Below are 21,414 nucleotides of genomic sequence, written 5' to 3'. Positions count from 1 at the left end.
TGGCACCTAACAATGACTACATTATCACCTTGGAAACCCTGCAGGGAAGCTATACTGTATTCTATAGGGGGGTTATGCTTTAGGATGAACTCAGTGGCAATATTCTGTTGGTATTTTAAAATAAGTAATTGTGACAGCCCTAATATTTGAGAACCACTGGCATATAAAATTTGATGTCACAGTAGATATAATTTTCTTATCATCTGTTCCTAGAAATAAAATGAAAAACTAGATTCCAGTCCAATTAACAAGCTAGTATTGATCTCAATTATGTCAGGTTACCATCTGCTCCATAACACCAGTCACTGCCAAAACCAGTTGTCACCAAAAGTGCTTCAACACAACTGTGTTTACAGGATAACTACAGGTTTACATTAAACTTCCTTAACAACGCTCTATCTGGAGTAACCCAGAGTCATTTATTTCCAAAGTAAAGTGTGGAGAAGACACACTGGCAGTACATAGACTAGAAATTTGTACTTTGGATGAGCCTCACTACAACCTGAAACTTATTTGGATGATAATATTTTGAACTTTGAGCTAATACTGTAATCATAGCAACTTCTGGACATCTTAGGAGGGAGTATTTGGCATGTGAGACAGACATGAATCATTGAGGACTAGAAGGGGTAACTATAAGCAGACAGCTTTCTAAGATGGCCCCAGATGATCCCTGACTTCCGGAAGACACACCCTTGTGAAATTCCCTCTCAGTTGTGGGCTGTACCTAATGACTCATGCTTTTCCTATGAATTTCTCACTCTAATGAAGCAAGGTGCCATGTTTATGCTATCCTGTGGAGAAGTTCCTCCTCTCCACAAGGAACTGAGGGAGGCCTCCAAACAGTCCATGAAAAACTAAAGTCTGCTAACAATCACCTGAATGAATTTGGAATCAGATTCACCACTGGTCCACTTTGAGATGCCCGTAGCCCTACCTCACACATAGATTGTTGTAGTCTTTTCTGACAGACCTAGAGCCAGAGGTTCTAGCTAAGATGCACCAGAACTCCTGATACACAGAAACTGTGAAGTAATAAATACTGCTGTTCTAAGCCACAAAATTTTGGAGTAATTATTTAACTAGCAATAACTAACTTAAAAATAAAAATAAAAACTATTAGATTTTACTCCTGAAAGCATCATCTGGACACCATTTCACTGAAAAGATTATCTGCAAAAACTATTAGTTGTTTTGAACTGGAATTTCAAGATGTTTTTAAAACATTTTCAGGTAATGTAGTATCTCTGAATTTCCCATGTTTATCAACTTCTCTAATTCTGATCCATAAAGCTTTTCCCACTTAAATTAGTTCATTTAAAATTTGATTGACTAGTAGAGCTATTTAACTTTGTCCCTTGGAATAGTGTCTCACAAGCCTACTGGAGTATTAAAGAAAGAAAAATCAACAGGGAAAAAACAAAACCCTAGAAAATCCAAGGTATCTTTTTCTTCTGGAAAAATGAGAAAACCCAAGATACATTTTACTTGTGGAAAATCGTACGTAGACACAGAGAAAAACCTCACTTCCTTGAACTAACAAAGTAAAATTCTTGGGTTAGATGGTTTACCGAAACTTCCTTACCTTGAATGCACTGAAGTGTTCCATCCTCTGCTCTTATTGTAAAAGTCTCACCTGGATTAACTTGAACGAGAATAACCTGCCAAAATAACACATTAATTTCAGTTTAATATTAGAACATCTGGGAATTTTCTTCATTTCAACAGTTTTATCACCAAAATTTATGTACTAGACAGGAAGTATGTTGCACCAAATCTTGTAAAAGCACAAAACTCAGGCTCAAAGTCAGACCTGGTTCAAATTTGAGGGTGTGGAGGAGTATACTCATAAGTGAATTCTCACATTTCTTAGGATGCTTTAGAAATTGAAAACAACAACAACAACAAAATTACAAAAGCTTTTCTTTGGAAAACACATTTTTTCCCCTGTCTTTCACCAATTTAAAAATAGCAGTGAAGATACAAGACCGAAAATTACTTAGAGGACAACTGCACTAAGAAATGAGGTTTGAATCGAACACACTTGCATACTGTTCCCAAGTGTCTAGTGGTGGTGATGTGTGCCACGGAGTCGGTTCCAACCCATAGCGACCCTGTACAGGGTATCTGAGGCTGTAAATCTTTACGGGAGTGACAGCCTCATCTTTCTCCCACAGAACAGCTGGTAGTTTCCAACTGCTGACCTTGAGGTTCGCAGCCCGAAGTGTCTATTACTGACCTAGATATTATGAATCTACTGTGTTACAATACAAAGCAAAATATGTGGGGAAATTATCATCTGAATATAAGATATAGTAATGACCAGTATTAAATAAATATAATTACAAATAGGCTCCAATGACACTCAAATTTTGAAATCTACTACCTAAATGTCAGTGTTTTAAACTTATGAATTGGTCTAACATAAATACTTAATATTTGAGTGGCAATGACAAAGTATTTCCTTTCAACAGTCTTGTAATTTTAATGTGGCGCTGCAGGGTAATGCACCTTAAGGTAATGGACCTTAAGGTCAGTTTGAAACACAAAGCCAGCAGTTCAAACCCATTAGCCACTCCTCAGATACCCTATACAGGGTCCCTATTGGTCGGAAACAACTTGATGGCAACATGATCATTGGACAACAAAAGGGAAAATTAAAAATTTATATCTAAATACCAATTAAAGGACACAATGCACAATTTCAAGTTATAGTTAACTCATGACCTGGTTGACACCATTCAATTTCAAGATATTAGTGCCACACTTATCCTAGAGGTCTTAGAGCAACTCTTGCTCCCCCTGTCTTGGAACCATCAAGCAGACAAGTTCCCACTCTGTGTGCAAAGCAGTTTGGGGACTAGTTTATCCCTGCCAACCAATGACCTGCTAAAGTCTATTCATTGTTCTCAGCTTACAAAGTGGTCTTTGAGCCTCATGACAAGTCAGATCATACATTGCATGTTCTCAAAAAATAAACAAGCAGCAACAAAATCCTTCCTTTCCTTCCTAGAACCAATTAACCAGGCAATCACTTTACTGTATTGAAGCAGCTTGCTCCCATAAAGACCTACAGTCTGGGAAACCCTATCTAGAGTCTCCTGTGAGTCAAAACTAACTTGATGACAGTGCATTTGGTTTTCCTATAGTGTTTCAGGATAATACGCCGGGCTACAAAGTCAGTTAGAACTTCAAGGTTGGTGGTTGCTATAAATTGGAACTGACCTGACAGCACTTAACAACAACAAAATATGAACAAGATCTCACTATCTTTGCGCAGTGCTTGAATCAAAGTCATTTCATCTTTAAGACGTCAACCTTTAGTATCATGCCCTTTGCTCTTCTAATATTTTGCCACAGGAGACATTTTTTAAATCAGAAAATACATTAACTGGGAAAAAAAAAAACAGGATCATTCAAAGGAAAAGAAGTTCAAGTTTCATCTCTGGTTCTTCTCATTATTTTAAATTATAAAAGCTGTTTCTGGGTACTTTATTTGTCCTATATAACTGTATCAATGAATTTTCACTGTTCGTTATTCAAATTCTCAGACGCTACACCATTTCAAAAACTCAAAAGGAAATCTCTTCAGATCTTCAATGTGAATAAAACATTTTGAATGTGTTATTAAAACTGAGCTCTTCAAGCCATTCCTTTAAAATGAAAATCATTTCTAATTCACTTTACTATTATATAAATATAGAACATAATGATTTCAATGGAATAAAACAACACTTCAAAGAAGAAAATTATTAATGTGCTTGTAAAACATCTTTAGACCAAGTCTAACATCACTATGTTGTCAAGTGCCGTCGAGTCGATTCCGACCCATAGTGACCCTGTATAGGGTTTCCAAGGAGCAGCTGGTGAGCTTGAATCACCGACCTTGCAGTTCAAATGGCTTTGCAGTCTGGTGCATTAACCCACAGCGCCACACCAGGACTCCAACATCACTACACTAGAGCAGAAACAGTCTACTTTTTGTTTAAACCCCCTAGGATAGACCTATAATATATGCCTGTGGAATTAATTGAAGGGGGGGGGAAATCAATGCCCACCACATTTATAACTGACAGACAATGTGTCCTGAAAATGGGTTATGAAAATAAAATTCACCATTATTGTGGAAAATTCTGAGCAAGGAAAGAAATTTCTGAAAAAGTGCAGGTTCCAGATCCTGTCATGTTATCTGATTATCAGATTGCAAGACAACTGTCTGTCATATTTCCTTAGTGGTTCCTTAGTTCAAAGAATGGCCTGGAGGTGTCTACCCTCCAAAATCCACTGATGTCTTCTCCCTCCCTTTTATTGAGGCCAATTCCTGACCCACAACCCACTTCTTCAAGAAAGGAGACGACAGTGCTTTTAAGTATTTTACTAAAATACTTGTCTTCAAATGTTTAGTCCCCATAATTCTCTCTGCTGTTGAGTAGCTGTGGCAACCAGATTATAATCTACCAAATTACCTCAGAAACCAGGCAAATCTTCTCTGTCCCAAAATCAATTTTTCTCAGTAAGAGCAAAAGTCATTATTTGAACAAACTGTATTCACCTCAACACTGAGATGTTTTAAAAGAAAGCATTTTATTCTGCTGAAGGAGACTGACCACCTTACTGCTTTCACTGTCAATCAAGAATAGATAAAAAATAAAGTCTTGACACACACCAGGCCGTGATCTGTGCCTGACAACAGACATGAATGAAAAAGCAGCAAAAGGCCTTGCATCACGCAGCCTTGAGGAGTATGAGTCACACTCTGGCAGGCTTGGTGGCACTTAACCTTTTGTATTTTACAAATCAGTCAGTCAGTCAGTCAGTCAGTCAGTCAGTCAGTCAGTCAGTCTGTCAGTCAGTCAGTCAGTCAGTCAGTCAGTCTCTCTCTCTCTCTCTCTCTCTCCCTGGCCACAAAACAGGCATAACTGTTGCAAGTTCTCTTATATATAAAGCATGGAACATAATACATAGTAATATCACTGTCCAAACCTCCTCATCTTTCGTTCACTCACAAAGCAGTACTTGCTTTTCCAAAGTCAGCATTAAACTGATTCAAGCTCTATACCATGACCTCACAGATGCAGAGGGAAAAAGACAAAAGATTTTAACCACTGATTAAGAGTCTTCTCCTGTGAGAAGTTGAAATAGAACCATGTCAGTCAAATCACAGGAGCATACTCCAGGCTACTGTTGCTTCATAGGATCTGTTTCAAATCTGTGAGTGGTACATGACCCAAGAAGTCTGAAATAAACAGAGGCAGTTTATTGAGACTTAATGAAAAATAAACGGCCACTTTTCCAGAGTTTTAAAGTAACAATAAAACAAGAGTTAGAATTAACATGATTGAACTAGAAGTTAAATACAGCACCTTGGGAATGCTATAGTCACAAGAGAACTGAAGCAGGTGCTGCAGAGCTTTCTGAGAAGGTATAAATCTAAATCTAATTCAGTTTTCAACTTATTAGAAAAAGAGAGTTTCTTTTGCAATTAAAATTCGGGGTGGCTGAACAACGAGAAGATCAGTAGTATCTAAGATTACGCAGAGAGGCAAACTCCTAAATTATTGGTATCTAATGAATAATTACCAGTCACATGGCTAAGGAATCACCACAATGATGAAAGCTATCATGGAAGCTTCTATGGGAGAACAGCACTGATTGTAAGATGAAATACTACATTTGCAGCATCTTAATAACTTCAATCCAATGCAGACTACACCAAGACTGTGCAAGGAGAGGAGATCTCATTTCACTTCAGGAGCTTGTCCCCTAACACACTCAGTGAGGCTAGTCTTACTCTTAGCTGTTTCATATATAAATGAACACCTTGCAGTTGGCCAGTACATATGATTACCCAACAGGTAACTTTAGGGAGGAAAATGACACAACCTAAAAGTTGCAGATTTCCAAGTAAGGAAGAAAGAGCTATAATTTCAGAAATAACAAAAAAAAAACTTAAATAAATAGGGTGCTGTGTTAACCTTTTTGTTCAATCATGTTAATATGCCCCAGATTTTCAAAGTCTGGGGAAATCCTAGTGAGTTCTTCCAAAACCCAAAAAATACCAAATCATCTACCAACTAACACCTTTGAGACCCTGGTCTTTATGGCAAGGACCAAAATTGCCTTGTTGTTGTTGTTGTTAGGTGCCATCCAGTCGGTACCGACTCATAACGGCCTTATGCACAGCAGAACGAAACACTGCCCGGTCCTGGGCCAACATTACTATCATTGCCATTCTTGAGCCCATTGATGCTGCCACTTTGCCAATTCATCTCACTAGGGGTCTTCCTCTTTTTCTCTGACCCTCCACCTTATCAAACATGATATCCTTCTCCAGCAACTGATCCCTCCTGACAATATGACCAAAGTATGAGAGACAAAGTTTGGCCATCTAGCCTCCAAGGAGCACTCTGGCTGCACTTCTTCCAACACAGATCTGTTGGTTCTTTTGGCAGCCCATGGCACTTTCAATATTCTCCTCTAACACCATAACTCAAAAGCATCAATTCTTCTACGGTCTTCCTTATTCACTGTCCAGCTTTAGCATGCATATGAGGTTATTGAAAATACTATGGTTTGGGTCAGGCGCACCTTAGCCCTCAAGCTGACATCTTTGCTCTTCAACACTTTCAAAAAGTCTTGTGCAGCAGATTTGCCTAATACAATACGTCGTTTAATTTCTTGACTGCTGCTTCTATGAGTGTTGATGGTTGATCCAAAAAGAATGAAGTCCATGACAACTTCAATCTTTTCTCCATTGATAAGAATGTTGTTTATTGTTCCAGTGGTGAGGATTTTTGTTTTCTTCTTTACATTGAGATGCAATCCATATCAAAGGCTGTGCTCTTTGATCTTCATCAGTAAATGTTTTAAGTCCTCTTCACTTTCAGCAAGCAAGGTTGTATCATCTGCATATTGCAGGTTGTTAATGAGTCTTCCTCCAATCCTGATGCCACATTTTCCATCATAGAACCCAGCTTCTCGGATTTTTTGCTCAGCGTACAGGATGAATAAGTATGGTGAAAGAATACAACCCTGTCACATGCCTTTCTTAATTTTAAACCATTCAGTGTTCTGATGTTCTGTTCAAACAACTGCCTCTTGGTCTATGTTATGTACAGGTTCCTCATGAGCACAATTAAGTGTTCCGAAATACTCGTACTTCACAATGTTGTCCATAGCTTGTCATGATCCACACAATCGAAAGCCTTTGCGTAGTCAATAAAGCACAGGTAAACATCTTTCTGATATTCTCTGCTTTCAGCCAAGATCCATCGGCTATCAGCAATGGTATCCCTCATTCGACTATATACATGAACCTCGCCAGATGGAATACACAGAAATCAAACTGACTACATCTGCGGAAAGAGACGATGTGGAAAGAGACAAGGGAAAAGCTCCATACCATCAGTCAAAACAAGGCCAGGGGCAGATTGTGGAACAGACCATTAATCGCTCATATGCAAATTCAAACTGAAGCTGAAGAAAATGAAAACAAGTCCACGAGAGTCAAAATATGACCTTGAATATATCCCACCTGAAATTAAAGATCATCTGAACAACAGATTTTATACATTAAACACTAAAGACTGAAGACCATAAGAGTTGTGGGATGACAGACATCAAGAACATCATACAGGTAGAAAGCCAAAAGCCATTAAGAAGACAAGGAAGAAGGAAAAGATCAAAATGGATGTCAGAAGAGACAGAAACTTGCTCTCCAGCGTAGAGATGCTAAAACAAATGGAAGAAATGAGGAGGTCCAAGAGCTGAACAGAAAATTTCAAAGATCAGCTCGAGAAGATAAAGGCAAATATTACAACAATTGGCCTTAGGCAAAATTAAAAGTAGGTATTATTTGTCTTGAGTCCGCTCCCTGTTCTCCAAATCAGGAAAATGGGAGCAAACGCAAAGAAATATCACAGAATTAAATTTGTGAGCAGCTAAAACTCAAAGGCATTAGAAGTAGATAAGTATTACTGACTGCTTCAATTTGCTCACCTGTATACTGGAGTCCTGGTGTGGCGCTGTGGGCTAATGCGCCAGATTGCAAAGCTGTTTGAACTGCAAGGTTGGCGGTTCAAGTTCACCAGCTGCTCCTTGAAAACCCTATACAGGGACTCTATGGGTCGGAACCGACTCAACAGCACTTCACAACAACATACCTCAAGGAGTCCTGGTTTGGCGCTGTAGGTTAATGCGCCAGACTGCAAAGTCATTTGAATCGCAAGGTCAGCGGTTCAAGCTCACCAGAGGTTCAAGCAACACAAAGTCGCTCCTTGGAAACCCTGTATAGGGTTGCTATGGGTCATAATCGACTCAAAGGCACTTTACAACAACAATATCTCAAGAATTAATCCAAAGCTGGCAAATGAAGAACATATAAGGCAATGGGGTCAAGACTCAAGGACATACCTAGTACATGACGCTCTTTCTTAACAGACATAGCTAAGAGGATGGATGTTCTTGTTTTATTTGTTCCCTAGTGTTAGCACTTTTCTAGTTTAAAGCCAAGGGACAAGAATACTCCAATCCAAAAATTTTAGTACTCAGATTTTGTCCAGGGATGAAGGTTCAAAAGCTGCTCCCTTCAACTGACTATTTTACATCTGTTAAATTAATTCGGCATGCTGGTGGTTAGTTTTTCCACCTGTTTTTTTTCTACAATGATTATAAAAATGTTGTTAAGTGCCATTGAGTTGGTTCTGGCACATAGCGACCCTCAATAGGGTTTCCAAGGAGCAGCTGGTGAGTTTGAACCACTGACCTTACGGTTCAAACCGACTTTGCAGTCTAACGCAGTAACTCACAGTGTCAAACTATGGTACTTGTTTTAGAATCAGTTCCAAACCATAGCAATTCTGTACAGGATTTTCTGAGGAGCCGCTGGTGAGCTAAAACCGCCGACCTTGCAGTTCAAAGCAACTTTGCAATCCAGCGCATTAACCCACAGTGCCACAACAGGTCTGTGATTATAAATATAGTAATTATTTATTAAACCATTATCATCTAACAAGTCTCACTGTCATTGGTAGTTACAGTCTATGAAGTCATCACAAACACTGTGAATCAGACAATATAGAACTACTGCTGCTGTGTGCTGTCAAGTCAGTTCTAACTCATAGCAACCCTGCCCGTATAGGGTTTCCAAGAGTGGCTGGTGGGTTTGAACCGCCGACTTAGTGGTTACCAGTCCAGTGTTTATCCAAAAGTGCTACACCAGGACTCCATACTGAACTAAGTATAATACAAAGTTTGGTTGTTGCAAGTCTCTGGTCACCAGGTTATCATCAACCAATCAACACATGATTCCAACTCACAGTGATTCTACAAAGTTTCCAAGGCTGTAAATCTTTATGGGAGCAGAGAACCTCATCTTTCTCCACCTCATCCGGGTCATATACACAACAGAAAAAGAAAAAAAAACTGTGCTGTCCTCCCAATCACTGCTGCTTGAGCCCATTATTGCAGGAATTGTGCCAATTCATCTTGTTAAGGGTCTTCCTCTTTTTTTATTGTCCCTCTAACTTTACCAAAGGAGCTCTGGTAGCACAGTGGTTACGAATCGGGCTGCGAACCACAAGGTCGCCAGCTGCTCTGCAGGAGAAAGATGAGGCTTTCTGCTCCCGTAAAGATTTACAGCCTCGAAAACCCTGTTCAGCGTCGCTATGGGTCGGAACCGACTTTTGACGGCACTTTACAACAACAACGTTACCAACTATTATGCTTCTCTAAAATCACCTTATCTAATATCTACTGTTGATCGTTAAAGGGTTGCAATGCAGGATAAGTGCTGCTGAATGACAAAGTCAGCAGTTCAAGCCCTCCTATAAAGATTTACAGCTTCAGAAACTCTACTCTGGGTCACTATGAGTTGGAAATGACTCAATGGCAGCAAGAGTTTTTGTTTTGTTTTGTTTTTTTAGTTGATTATTAAAAGGAGCCCTGGTGGCACTGTGAGATCGTACTGGATGGCTTATCAGGTGACAGATGAAGCTGTCTGCTCCAGTAAAGATTCACAGTCTTGGAAACCCTGTATATAGCGGGTGTGAGTCAGAATGAACTCAGTGGCAGTGGGCTGGGTTGATCATTAACAGGGATCTCACAGCCAACAGCTCTGTAACTCATGCTTAAAGGAAGTTTGCCTCCTACATATATTTTCTCCAGGCACATCACAGACTTCACGTGATTAGAAAACATGACAGGTCTTCATCAGTACACTTGAGGACCATTGTTAACAGCAGAACCACCAAGAAGCACAAGGATAAGAGAAGTGTGGCACTAAGCACACTGTAGAAAGTGTTTACAATACAGCAGGTGAAACAAAAAGGCAACTTCAGGAAACTCAAACTTTGTGTACTCTGTGATATCTGCAAATGACCGTGACAGTTCACCGATTTTGGAGATACAGATAAATCTTAGCAAATAGGCAAATCCACAAATATGGACTATACAAATAGTGAGAATCTACTGAATTACTAACTGGAAATAGTACAGATGGGGAAACTGAGGCTAAAGAAAAGTAGGTAACTTGCCCCAAATCACAAAATTGAAAAGTGACTGGCTCTGGAATTCAGCCCTGTCTAACCAAGATATATGTTCTTCTATTTTACCACATGACTTTCCCCCCTCTGACATCCATGGGTTTGACAGAGTCAACTCTCTAGGGACATAACTCGATACAACTACAGCAAGGAAATGCATTTAACTGGGTTAAAGGCTTGTCCACAAAGAGGAAGGGCAAGTTCTCTTCTAGGAAATCTGTGCTCAATCCTAAACAGGGTGTGGCATCCCTTCATTAAAGCGGAATCCCTTCATTAATGACATATAGGGCTCCTGGCATGGTGCTGTAGGATCAGCACTGGACTTCGAACCACAAGATCAGCTTTCAAACCTACCAGCTGCTCCTCAGAAACCCTACGCAGGATCACTATGCATTGAAACCAACTGGATGGCACTTAACAACAACAACAGATGCTTTTATATACTCAGAAAGTCCTTGTCAAGATCTTGAGTTCTCCTAGAATCCTGAGATACACAAATATACTACCCACTCTACTATTATAACATCACAATTCTTATGACCCCGAGATAAGTGCTGCTGAATGACAAAGTCAGCAGTTCAAGCCCTCCTATAAAGCAGTTCAAAGTGACTCCTGAGAAGACTATTATATAAGACTATTATTGTAAGTGCCTATGCTTCCCCAAACCCATCTATTGTTAAAAGATTGAGATGGATGGTAGATAACTGAAGTAACAGAAATTTGAACACTCATGTATGATACTTTTATGCACTAACACCATACATGCAGAATGAATATATGAATATATATATCCTAACCAAACCCACTGCCATCAGGTCCATTCTGACTCATAGTGACCCCATATAGGATTTTTAAGATTGTAAATCTTCCGAGGAGCAGACAGCCTCATCTTTCTCCTTTGTAATAGCTGGTGATTATGACCCACCAACCTTTCCATTAGCAGCCCAACATCTAACCCACAACACCGCCAAGACTCCTTATATATTACATGCTGGTGATGTGCCGTGGGGCCGGATCCAAATCACAGCCACCCTGTGTAGGATTTCCGACACTGTAAATCTTTATAGGAGCAGAAACCCTCATCTTTCTCCTGCAGAGCAACTGGTAGATTCAAACTGCTGACCTTGAGATTAACAGCCCAAGGCATAATCCACAATACCACCAGGGCTCCTTATATACACACACATAAATAAATAATTGTATTTGATGAAACAAAGGCCCTTAGAAGAATTACTACTAGCCAGTGCTAACTCAACAAATATTGAGTCCCCACAAAGGGCCAGGCATTTTTCTAGGCATTGAGTAGAGCACCTTGTTCTTGTTGTTGTTAGATGCCATCGAGTCGGTACAGACTCATAGCGACCCTACGCACGACAGAACTTAACACTGCCCGATCCTGGGCCAACCTCACCATTGTTGCCAGGCTTGAGCCCATTGATGCTGCCATATTGCCAATCCATCTCACTGGGGGTCTTCCATAGTGCCTTGTTGCTGATGTTGTCAAGTGCTATCGAGTCGATTCTGACCCATGGTGACCCTGCATAGGGTTTCCCAGGAGCAGCTGGTGAGCTTGAACCACCGACCTTGCAGTTCAAGTGGCTTTATAGTGCCTTAGACAATGCAAAATCCTGCCCACCTGGGGCTTACAAATAAAATTACATGAGATTTAAAGACACAAGCAAAAAAATATTTACAGACGGAGTAAGGACTATAATATAACAAGGGCAGCTTGTATGAAGTTATACATTTCTACCCCATCTAATTGCATACAGCCTTGAATAAAGAGATTCTATTACAAAAAGGGCTACTGTTTGCTAAGGATAAAAATTATAGCATCAACACAAATAGGAAAGAAAATAAAATGCACTATCAATAGCCAAAAACTAGGTTAAAAGCCCCTTTTTAAAGAACCACAAACATCCAAATCTAGAGGTTCAACTATAGGACTTTCAAGACAAAAACCAAGAATAAAAAAAGTCCGAAATTTATAGTTGGGAATGACACCTACACAGGGAATAGAAGACCGCATAGACAACTAGAAGACCAATCATCAGCAAAAACCCATGGCAGCCTGAACAGTATGATTGCAATGTGACTATAATAGTGTATGCATGTTGCAGAGGGGAAAAGATAAAGCTGGGGCCATCTCCACTTATATGGACTCTATCTTGTGAGCAGTGGATTTTTCAGCAGGAATACAGTATTGTTACCTATGAAGAACTCAAAACCAAGAAGGGAAGACACTTCATACAGAGACTAATAAAGAAGTTACTGAAACACCCATCTATGACATAATTCAAAGATGATGTTGCTCCAAAAACTGTCAGTTTAACTTTTAAATATGGTTCTCCAGATCTTAGAATTTGCCACTATGCACTTCTATCTTACCTTTCTGCCAATACAGGAGTTTCTAAGACTATGGAGTAGTAGTAAGACAGACCTCATTCTTTTCCTACTTCTGGTCACACTCTCTAACTCGGCTTAACTATGTTATCACTGGCATGTGTCACCCAACTGTCACAATCTTATGCCATCTTCTCCTTCTAGACTTTCTGTGTCCCTTGTTCCTTCTACCAGGTCTTTGTTCTAAAAAGCTAACCCAAAAGGCATTCAATAGACAATCTAACACTCCTGTACTTGTAGTTAACTCACCAAGCAGCCACAGTGGATTACTGTGCATATCTACTATACTTGTGGCTGGTTTGTTGACCAGTAGGAAAGGAGTACTAGTAAGGTTACTAAGAAACATGTTTGACTCTTAGGAGAATCGTTGCACTACTTATTTTCAGGAGTCCTAAGTTCAAAGTATCCCCAAAATATCTGCTTTCTGATCTGAAATAATTCCATTTCAAACCAGATAATTGAACTTCTTATATCTTGAAATTATAGTTTGCTGCTTATTGTACATACACAAACACAAAAATGTGCTACAAAATCAAACCAAATCAAACTCACTGCCACTGAATCACTTCTGACTCATTTCTACCCGTACAGGGTTTCTAAGGCTGTAAATCTTTACAGTGGGGGAATCTCCCACAGAGCAAGTGGTAGTTAACAGTCGAGTGCTTATAGATAAGAAAGCATGGATAAGAAAAAATAGGATCACCTACGTAGTGGTTATGTATCGGGCTGTGAACCGCAAGGTCAGCAGTTCGAAACTACCAGCTGTTCTGCAGGAGAAAGATTTACAGCCTTGGAAACCCTGTACAGGCTCGCTATGAGTCGGAACTGACTCCACAGTACATAACAACAACAAACATAAAACTCAATATCTTCAAATTAAAAATGAATCTGAAGTACTCTGAAGGGTTCAATAAAAGGTACACATATTTCTTGAGCATACTAGAATTCTTTTTCCTGACAATTTATATGTTGACATAAAGTAAGTAGATGGAGTTTGGGCTTGAGCTGTCTTCTGGGTAAGTATGTAAATGGTGGAGATAGTTGTATACCATGGAGGTGATTCCAACTCACAGTCACCCTGTATAGGGTTTCTGAGGCTGCAAATCTTTATAAAAGGAGCAGAAAGCCTCATCTTTCACCCTTGGAGGAACTTGTAAAAACTGACCTTGCGGTTAGCAGCCTAACTCATAACCCAATGCTACCAGGGCTCCTTAAGTATGTAAATACTGAATAGTTAAGTCACTCTGTGCAAAGCTCACTTTAGTTTCAATTCATTTTTGAGCTAAGAGTTTAAATATCAACTACAAACCCAAGACACACAGTGAGAAGAATGTGTCAGCCATCAAGGTTAGTTTCCAGCTCTGCTAGGCAAGTCACCTCCCCTGTAAAGCAGAGATAATACCTACTCTTCATATGTTTGTTCTAATAGAGGCAGCCAAGTGTGGTCCTGATACAGGGCCTGACACATAACATGTGCTCAATAAATGATAACTGGCGTTATAACACTTCTTTTCCTTCAAGTTGCTACCAATGACAAGTCTCTCTGTTAAGTAAAAATGTAGGTTCTACAATGTGAGTCTCAAGAAAACAGCACACCAAACCCGAAGCATGTTTTATGTTCTTAGTAAAATCTAAAACAAGCCAATCTTACCTCTGACCATATTTTCTGTTTGGGAAGCATTCTGGCTTTTCCTAAAAGCTCACCTCTCAACTCATTCACATTCTAGTGTCTGTCCAGCTTCAATGGATCCCAGCAACAACAGTGACTATGGAATCCATTCACAGAAGTTCTGAAATCTAAGCTCTATACATCTACAAAATGGTTTGAATTAGTTGGAAAAGCTTCTAATTAAGATTCTCATAACGGAAGCCAGTAATACAAAGTACTATAGTAACATCACAGCGTGTGGAAATTTCCTATTAAATACTCAGAACTCCAGGAGAGAGAACCCTGGCTGGCTCCGCTTGCTGACCCACACACTGCCCTCTCAAAACACACAGGAAGAATTAGCTCCTTTAAGGAGCACCAGGCATTGCCTTTTATATACTTAATGCAATCCAGGAAAACAGAATTATACAGCTGGATACTTAAAACCAGTAAGGAGTTTAAAGAAACTGCCAGATTTAAGATTTTGAGGCAAACAGAAAATGGTCTTCAAAAATGCCAAGCTTTCCTATTTTCTTTTCTAGATTTTAGTGCTAAAGCTCTGAACCGTTGGAAAGTCGGGAACACCTTAAACACTCAGCCTTGGAAGAACGACGTCTCTGAGTACATACACATACCAACTTGTACAGATGAACAGATTATTCCAATTCTTCCCTCATTCTGCATCAAGTCCAAATTCAGAACTGACACTAGTCTCTGCAGACAGCAAAGGAAAAATATGACAAAGATTTTCCAGCCAGCCCCTCCCCTCCTCCTCGCACACCCTCATCACATACAAGCACACTGCAGAGTCTATGCACGTCTTTAATTCAGGGCCAGTTTATGCACCATGACATCAGTGTAGCATAATGAGCCAAGTTTAAACTCCATCTGGGACAAATAATGTCCAGGCACACTGTGACTTCTTTTGTTTATATACACTAAGTATGTCTTGGTGGTAAATGAACTAACTCTTAAGATTTATTTCCCAAGGCCTCCAAAACAATATTCTGCACACTGAAGCAACTCCAGGACTCCAGTTCTCTTTCCAAGGCTATACGTAAGTGATTTCTAACAGAACACATGATTTTGAAACATATAATTAACGTCTTGAGAAGCGTCATAGTCCAAGCAGTCCTTCATCAATCTAAAACAAAGAAACTGAGGAACTCATTAGTACAGACGTTTGGTATCATGGCTCCTGGTACAAATACTGCATGATACTTAATCCCATAACCCCCTGAAGAACAAGAAAGGGCTAGAGGTCAAAGATTTAAGAAATGTTCCTGTAGCCAAGTGGCCATTTTCTTTCTTTTTGAAGGAAAAACTTAAGTTTTTTACAATCCTGGTATTACTTAACAAAAATAATTATAAATTCAGACGGAAAACTAAACAGCTTAATAGGCTCAAGTCTTACAAGATTTTAGATTTCCTAAGTCTCAAACTGTGCCTCTGAGATGATATAATTTTTTAAATGAAAACTAAGGGCAGGGTTTGGGAAAAAAAGACAGTAGACAAAAAAAGCCTTCTCCTAAATTCCAGGAAGAGACTCTAGGGTCAAGAAATCCCTAGGATACACACCCATCTCTGGTAACCGTCATCTCTCAAGAGCTGTTGACACCAAAGGAAACAGTGCCCCTACTACTGATCCAGGGAAGAGGGCCATTCCTGGGAAAAGGACTCCACTGCCACCACAGTGCAACCTATGCCTTCAGACTTCACCACTACTGCACAGGCCATAACCCTCAGAAGCCATGTTACAACAGTTAATGTGAGAATCATAGAAGAGAATGGACAGGAATCCTCTTCTTTGTAAAATTAACAGTTTACCATATTATAAAACCCAACAACCATGGTTCTCTCCTACAGGTGATGTGAACAAGCCTAAGGGAGACACCTTAACACAGGCAACAACTCCACTCTTCATAGGTGATAAGACAGGTTTGGGAATAGGGCATGCTGTTAAATGCCATCAAATCAGTTACTAACGACCCTGTATAAGGATTCCGAGGAGCAGTTGGTGGGTTTAAACCGTGACCTTGTGGTTCACAGTCCAGTGCTTATCCTTCAGGGCTACAACAGGGATCTTTGTGTTGCTATGAGTTGAAATCGATTTATGGTCAAGCATAATCAATAAAGTGAAAAACCTGGAAAAAAGGCTCTGGAAGGTGGACTCTCATAAATTTCAGTGTGAGTTATGAGGGGGATTCAAACATTTTGTGGATAAATTCCATTGTCTTTTAATTCCATTTCCATGAACTTTTGAAGCCCCCTTATACATCTATATAATAGGATGAGGTAAGTGTTGTTGTTAAGTGCCATAAAGCCGATTCCAACTCATAGCGACCCTGTGTAGGGTTTCCAAGGAGCAGCTAGTGAGTTTGAACTGCCAACCATTTGGTTCGCAGTCCAGTATTAATACTACAGTGCCACACCAGAAATCTGTAATGGGTATGTTGTTGTTAAGAGTCATCACATCGGTTCCGACTCACAGAGACCCTGTATAGGATTTCCGAGAAAGAGCTGGTGGGTTTAAACCAAAGTTCAAACTGACTTTGAGGTCCAGTGCATTATCCTGTAGTATTACACCAGGACTTCTATACTAGGGGATGCTGCTGTTGCTGCTGTGTTAAGTGCTGTCAAGTTGATTCTGACTGACACAGAGACCCAGCACATGGTTTCCAAGAAGCAGCTGGTGAATTTAAACCACCGACCTTGCAGTTCACACAGACCTTGCGGTCCAGTGCCACACCAGGACTTTTAAATCCCAATTCCATAATTCACAAATGGCAAGTGCTTGACCTTCATTATCTCAGTTTTATCAGGATAATGTTCTTCACTTTACAAAGTATAAGATGATCAAGGAAGAAATGATGTAAGTTCTTAGCACCATGTCTAGCAACTCAAATGCCTTCAAAGTTACTACTCATTGTTTCTACTATAGAAGGAACAAAGATATCTAAATATTAAGTACCAGCTCTTCTTTGCAAAATGGTTATTGCCCACAAATAATCACTCAATTGAAAGTCTTCTAGTGATCAACAAGGAAGGCTTATCCTTGTTCACAAGAAATTTTTCCGCAAAATGTTTGAAGCCCCCTTGTATCTCACTGAAATCCACGAACAGTCAACCTTCCAGAGTCTTTTTACCTAGTTCTCACGTTACTGGTTTTGGATGACCATGAGTCGTTTTCAATTCATAGCAACACCAAGGACTGTTGTCGTGCTATAGGATAAGCGCAGGACAACAAGGTCAGTTTGAACCACAAGGTTGGAGGTTCAAACTCACCAGTCGCTCCTTGGAAACGCTCCTTGGAAACTGGGCTATGGTTCGGAACTGACTCAATGGCATTTAACAACAACAGTGATCAACAAGCTTATAAAATAACATGCTAAATTTGAGGTAAATACCAAAAATTTAGTCAGATACTTGGTATTCTTTCAGTATCAAAACTCTGACCTTAATGGAGGTTCAAATCCACAGCCACTCCTCAGAAGCCCTGTGCAAGGTCGCTGTAAGTCAGACAAACTCAATGGCTCTTAACAAAGGGAGCTTCAAAAATTCATGGAAAATGGAATTAAAAGACAATGGAATATTTCCACAAAATGTTTGAAGCTCCCTCATATCATATCTCACACTGAAATCCATGGAAGAGTCAACCTTCCAGAACATATTTTCCTGGTTCTCACTTTGTTGTTGTTTTGGGTGCCCAGGAGTCAATTTCAAACACATAGCAACAGCATGTAGATTAAAACTATCCCATAGGGTTTTCTAGGTTGTACTCCTTACAAAAGCAGATCTTCAGGTCTCTTCTCACATGGAGCAGCTGGTAGGTTCTAACTATCAATCAGTCTTTCAGTTCATAGCTGACTGCTTAACCACTAATTTACCACGTTTTCCATTATGCTTTCTAATAATTGGTAGGAAATGAGCCACTTAGACCCCCCCTCCAAAGAAATGGCAAACACCCAGTGTGATGCTTGTGTTCAAGCTTCCTTAATGGAGACTCTGTGAAGCTCAAAGACAGGTTCAAGTGGTGTGGTGTAAAGAGGTATTCAGGAAAAAAGTCAGACAACTCTCAGTGCCTAGTTCCAAGCAAGACATGTTCAAAAAAACAGATGGAGATGAAAATCTAAAAGTAAAAACCCAGCAATTAAAGGATAATGTCATCTCATCACCCAATTCCACTCAATTTTAACTAATTTCCTAGGTCTTTAAAATAGATATTATTCAGTGAACAGACCTTAATGACATCACAAACCTGGGGGGAAATGTTTCGTAATCCCTTTGTAATTCATAATATATTTGTATTTTTTATTATAGTTTTACTTTCAGAGAAATCTAAAGCTACCAAGTAAATTATGAATAAACACCCAATCTGTAAGGATGTTTTTCATGCGCCCTTCTTGCCAAGGTGATGTGAGCTAAAATGGGTTTTAAATGGGCCCATTTGGGCAATGCAAAAACAGAAATTTAAATGGTGATATCAGAAAAGACTAATGCGCTACCTAAACAACATCAGAACTAAAGCATGTACTTTGGCAAGTCAGAGTTTCTTCCACAAACTAGTCCAACAAACCTAAAGCTCTACAACAAAGACCAAATAAACTTCTCTATGAAATAGCGACATGTGTCTGCGCTGAATTTTTCAAACTATTTAAATAATAGAAGAATATTTTTTTTTTTTGGCCAGGAGTCCTGGTGTCCCACCAAAGGATAAGCACTTGACCTCAAGGTCAGTTTAGCGGCTCCTCAGAAACCCTATACAGGGTTGCTATGAGTTGGAACCAACTTGATGGCACTTAACAACAAAAACTAAAAGCCATGCAACATAATTGGATAAGAGCACAGGCCTACTTTATTCCCAACCTTGACTCAGTAGAAGAGTAGGAATACAACTCCTGAAGTAAGAACAACTTTTCTGATATAAACACTCTAGTCAATCTACTACCCCCAAAATCCACCCAATTAATTGCAAAGGAGAAGTTCTCGGCAAGGGAATTGGCTATATGATGAACATTCATTTTATATACTCTACAGCAAGAAGAAAGGATTAGAAAGAAAAGTTTGGACAGGAGAGACAAGGAGTCATGGATTAGACTGCATCCCCCAAATATATGTGTCAACTTGGCCGGGCCAGGATTCTCAGTAATTTGGCAGTGAAGAAGCAATGATGCAAGTTGATAGTTATGCAATGATGTAATCATCCCCCATGATGGGATTTGATATGCTCAGCCAATCAGTTGCAAGGAGATTAGGGTGGGCTGCAACCTCTTTCCTCAGGTCATAGCCCTGATTCAATGCAAAGAGAGTTTCCCTGGGATGTGGCCTACATCATTTTTTATCTTATCATAGGAAGGTAAGGCAAAAAGTATTGCTACTTGGGTTCCAGTTCCTACATGATTAAGTTTATTCCAAAGAAAACATGTTTAAACATATCTCTGTGATTAATGGGTGCTGTAGACCAACTAGTCTCAGTTATATACTTGTCTTAGTCTTCTTAGGGTGCCTTCAAAACAAGGTCCAATCAAACAGTGGTTTTAAAGGAATCTGCCGGGCCAGTTGTTATGGAGATTGTTTCTTTGGATCCTAAGGGGGTAATCTTGATAGATTTTTCTCAAAAAACATAGGATGATTACAGCACTTTATAAGGAAGAAACTTTAAGAAAACAAAACAAAAATGCATTGGTGAGAAAAATGCCAGGAAAGTTGAGCCAAGAAAGCTTTTTCCACCAAGAATCTACCTGCTCATTCATTGAGGATAGCAAGATTTGTCCTAAAGAGAATTTTGTTGGGAAACCTTACCCCCTTCCACACTACAGCCCTGATTTTATCCATTCAGACATTGTTTTTGTTCCCTACACTCAATGAACATTGAAGAGGAACACCACTTGAGTCCCTTAAGAATGTCAAAACTGCTGTTCTGATATGGTATATAAATCGAAGAGGGCAAAATTTTTTGAGGAAGAAACAGAAAGATGGAAACACTGTCTTCAAAAGTGTATAGACCTAGATATGGTATATAAATCGAAGAGGGCAAAATTTTTTGAGGAAGAAACAGAAAGATGGAAACACTGTCTTCAAAAGTGTATAGACCTAGATGGAGGATATGTCAAGAATCAATAGCTTCACTTTTTGATTTTTTTTTTTTTTTTTTTTTTGCTTAGGTTTCTATGATTTTGTAACAATACTTTTTGTATGTGAAAAATTTGTCCTGTTATCGCAAACCAAACCACCAGTTATGTGGGAGAAATACCTGGCAATCTTTTCCCTTAAAGATCAAAGCCTAGAAAACTCTATGGGATAAATCTACTCTATTCACATGGGACCATCACTATGAGATGAAACTGAGTCGATGACATCTAACAACACTTTTTACATGCTAGAAGGTATGGGAAGGTCCCTGGGTATCACAAAGTTTGTGCTGAACTATTCACCTACCTAAAACTTGAGAGTTCAAACCCACCCAGCGATGCCGTGGTAGAAAGGCCTTGTGATCTGCCTGTATAAAGATGGCAGTCAAGAAAACTCTAAGGAGCAGCCTGTTCTGTAACACATGGGGCAGCCATGAGTCAGCATCAACTCAATGGCAGCAGCTTTGATTGGGTTTGGGATGAAGTATACATAACAGTGGCTATCACACTGTAGTCAACATGACAAACACTGTAAAAAGAAAAACATAAAAATCAGGAAATATGCTACCAAATTTAATCTCATGCAAAGAAAATGTTAAAACAGAAAGGCTTTAAAATACTAGGACGGAAATACTAGGACGTTTACTTCCAATAAATGCTTATGGTATACTTAAGAAATACACACACTTCT

The 21,414-nt window shown here is 39.5% G+C and overlaps 1 protein-coding gene across 1 annotated transcript in view; it reads right to left on the bottom strand.

Moving 5' to 3' along the window:
* Positions 1–21,414, bottom strand: part of FNDC3B (fibronectin type III domain containing 3B) — a 339,753-nt gene that overhangs the window by 298,061 nt on the left and 20,278 nt on the right. The window contains exon 3 of the mRNA XM_006861842.1: positions 1,586–1,661. Coding sequence (XP_006861904.1) covers positions 1,586–1,661 — 76 coding nt within the window. The remainder of the gene's footprint in view (positions 1–1,585; positions 1,662–21,414) is intronic.

This window comes from Chrysochloris asiatica, unplaced genomic scaffold (assembly GCF_000296735.1).
Source record: "Chrysochloris asiatica unplaced genomic scaffold, ChrAsi1.0 scaffold00043, whole genome shotgun sequence".
Lineage (NCBI taxonomy): Eukaryota > Metazoa > Chordata > Mammalia > Afrosoricida > Chrysochloridae > Chrysochloris > Chrysochloris asiatica.
Note: the sequence above shows the minus strand (reverse complement) of the source record. Positions and strands in the feature narration are given on the sequence as shown.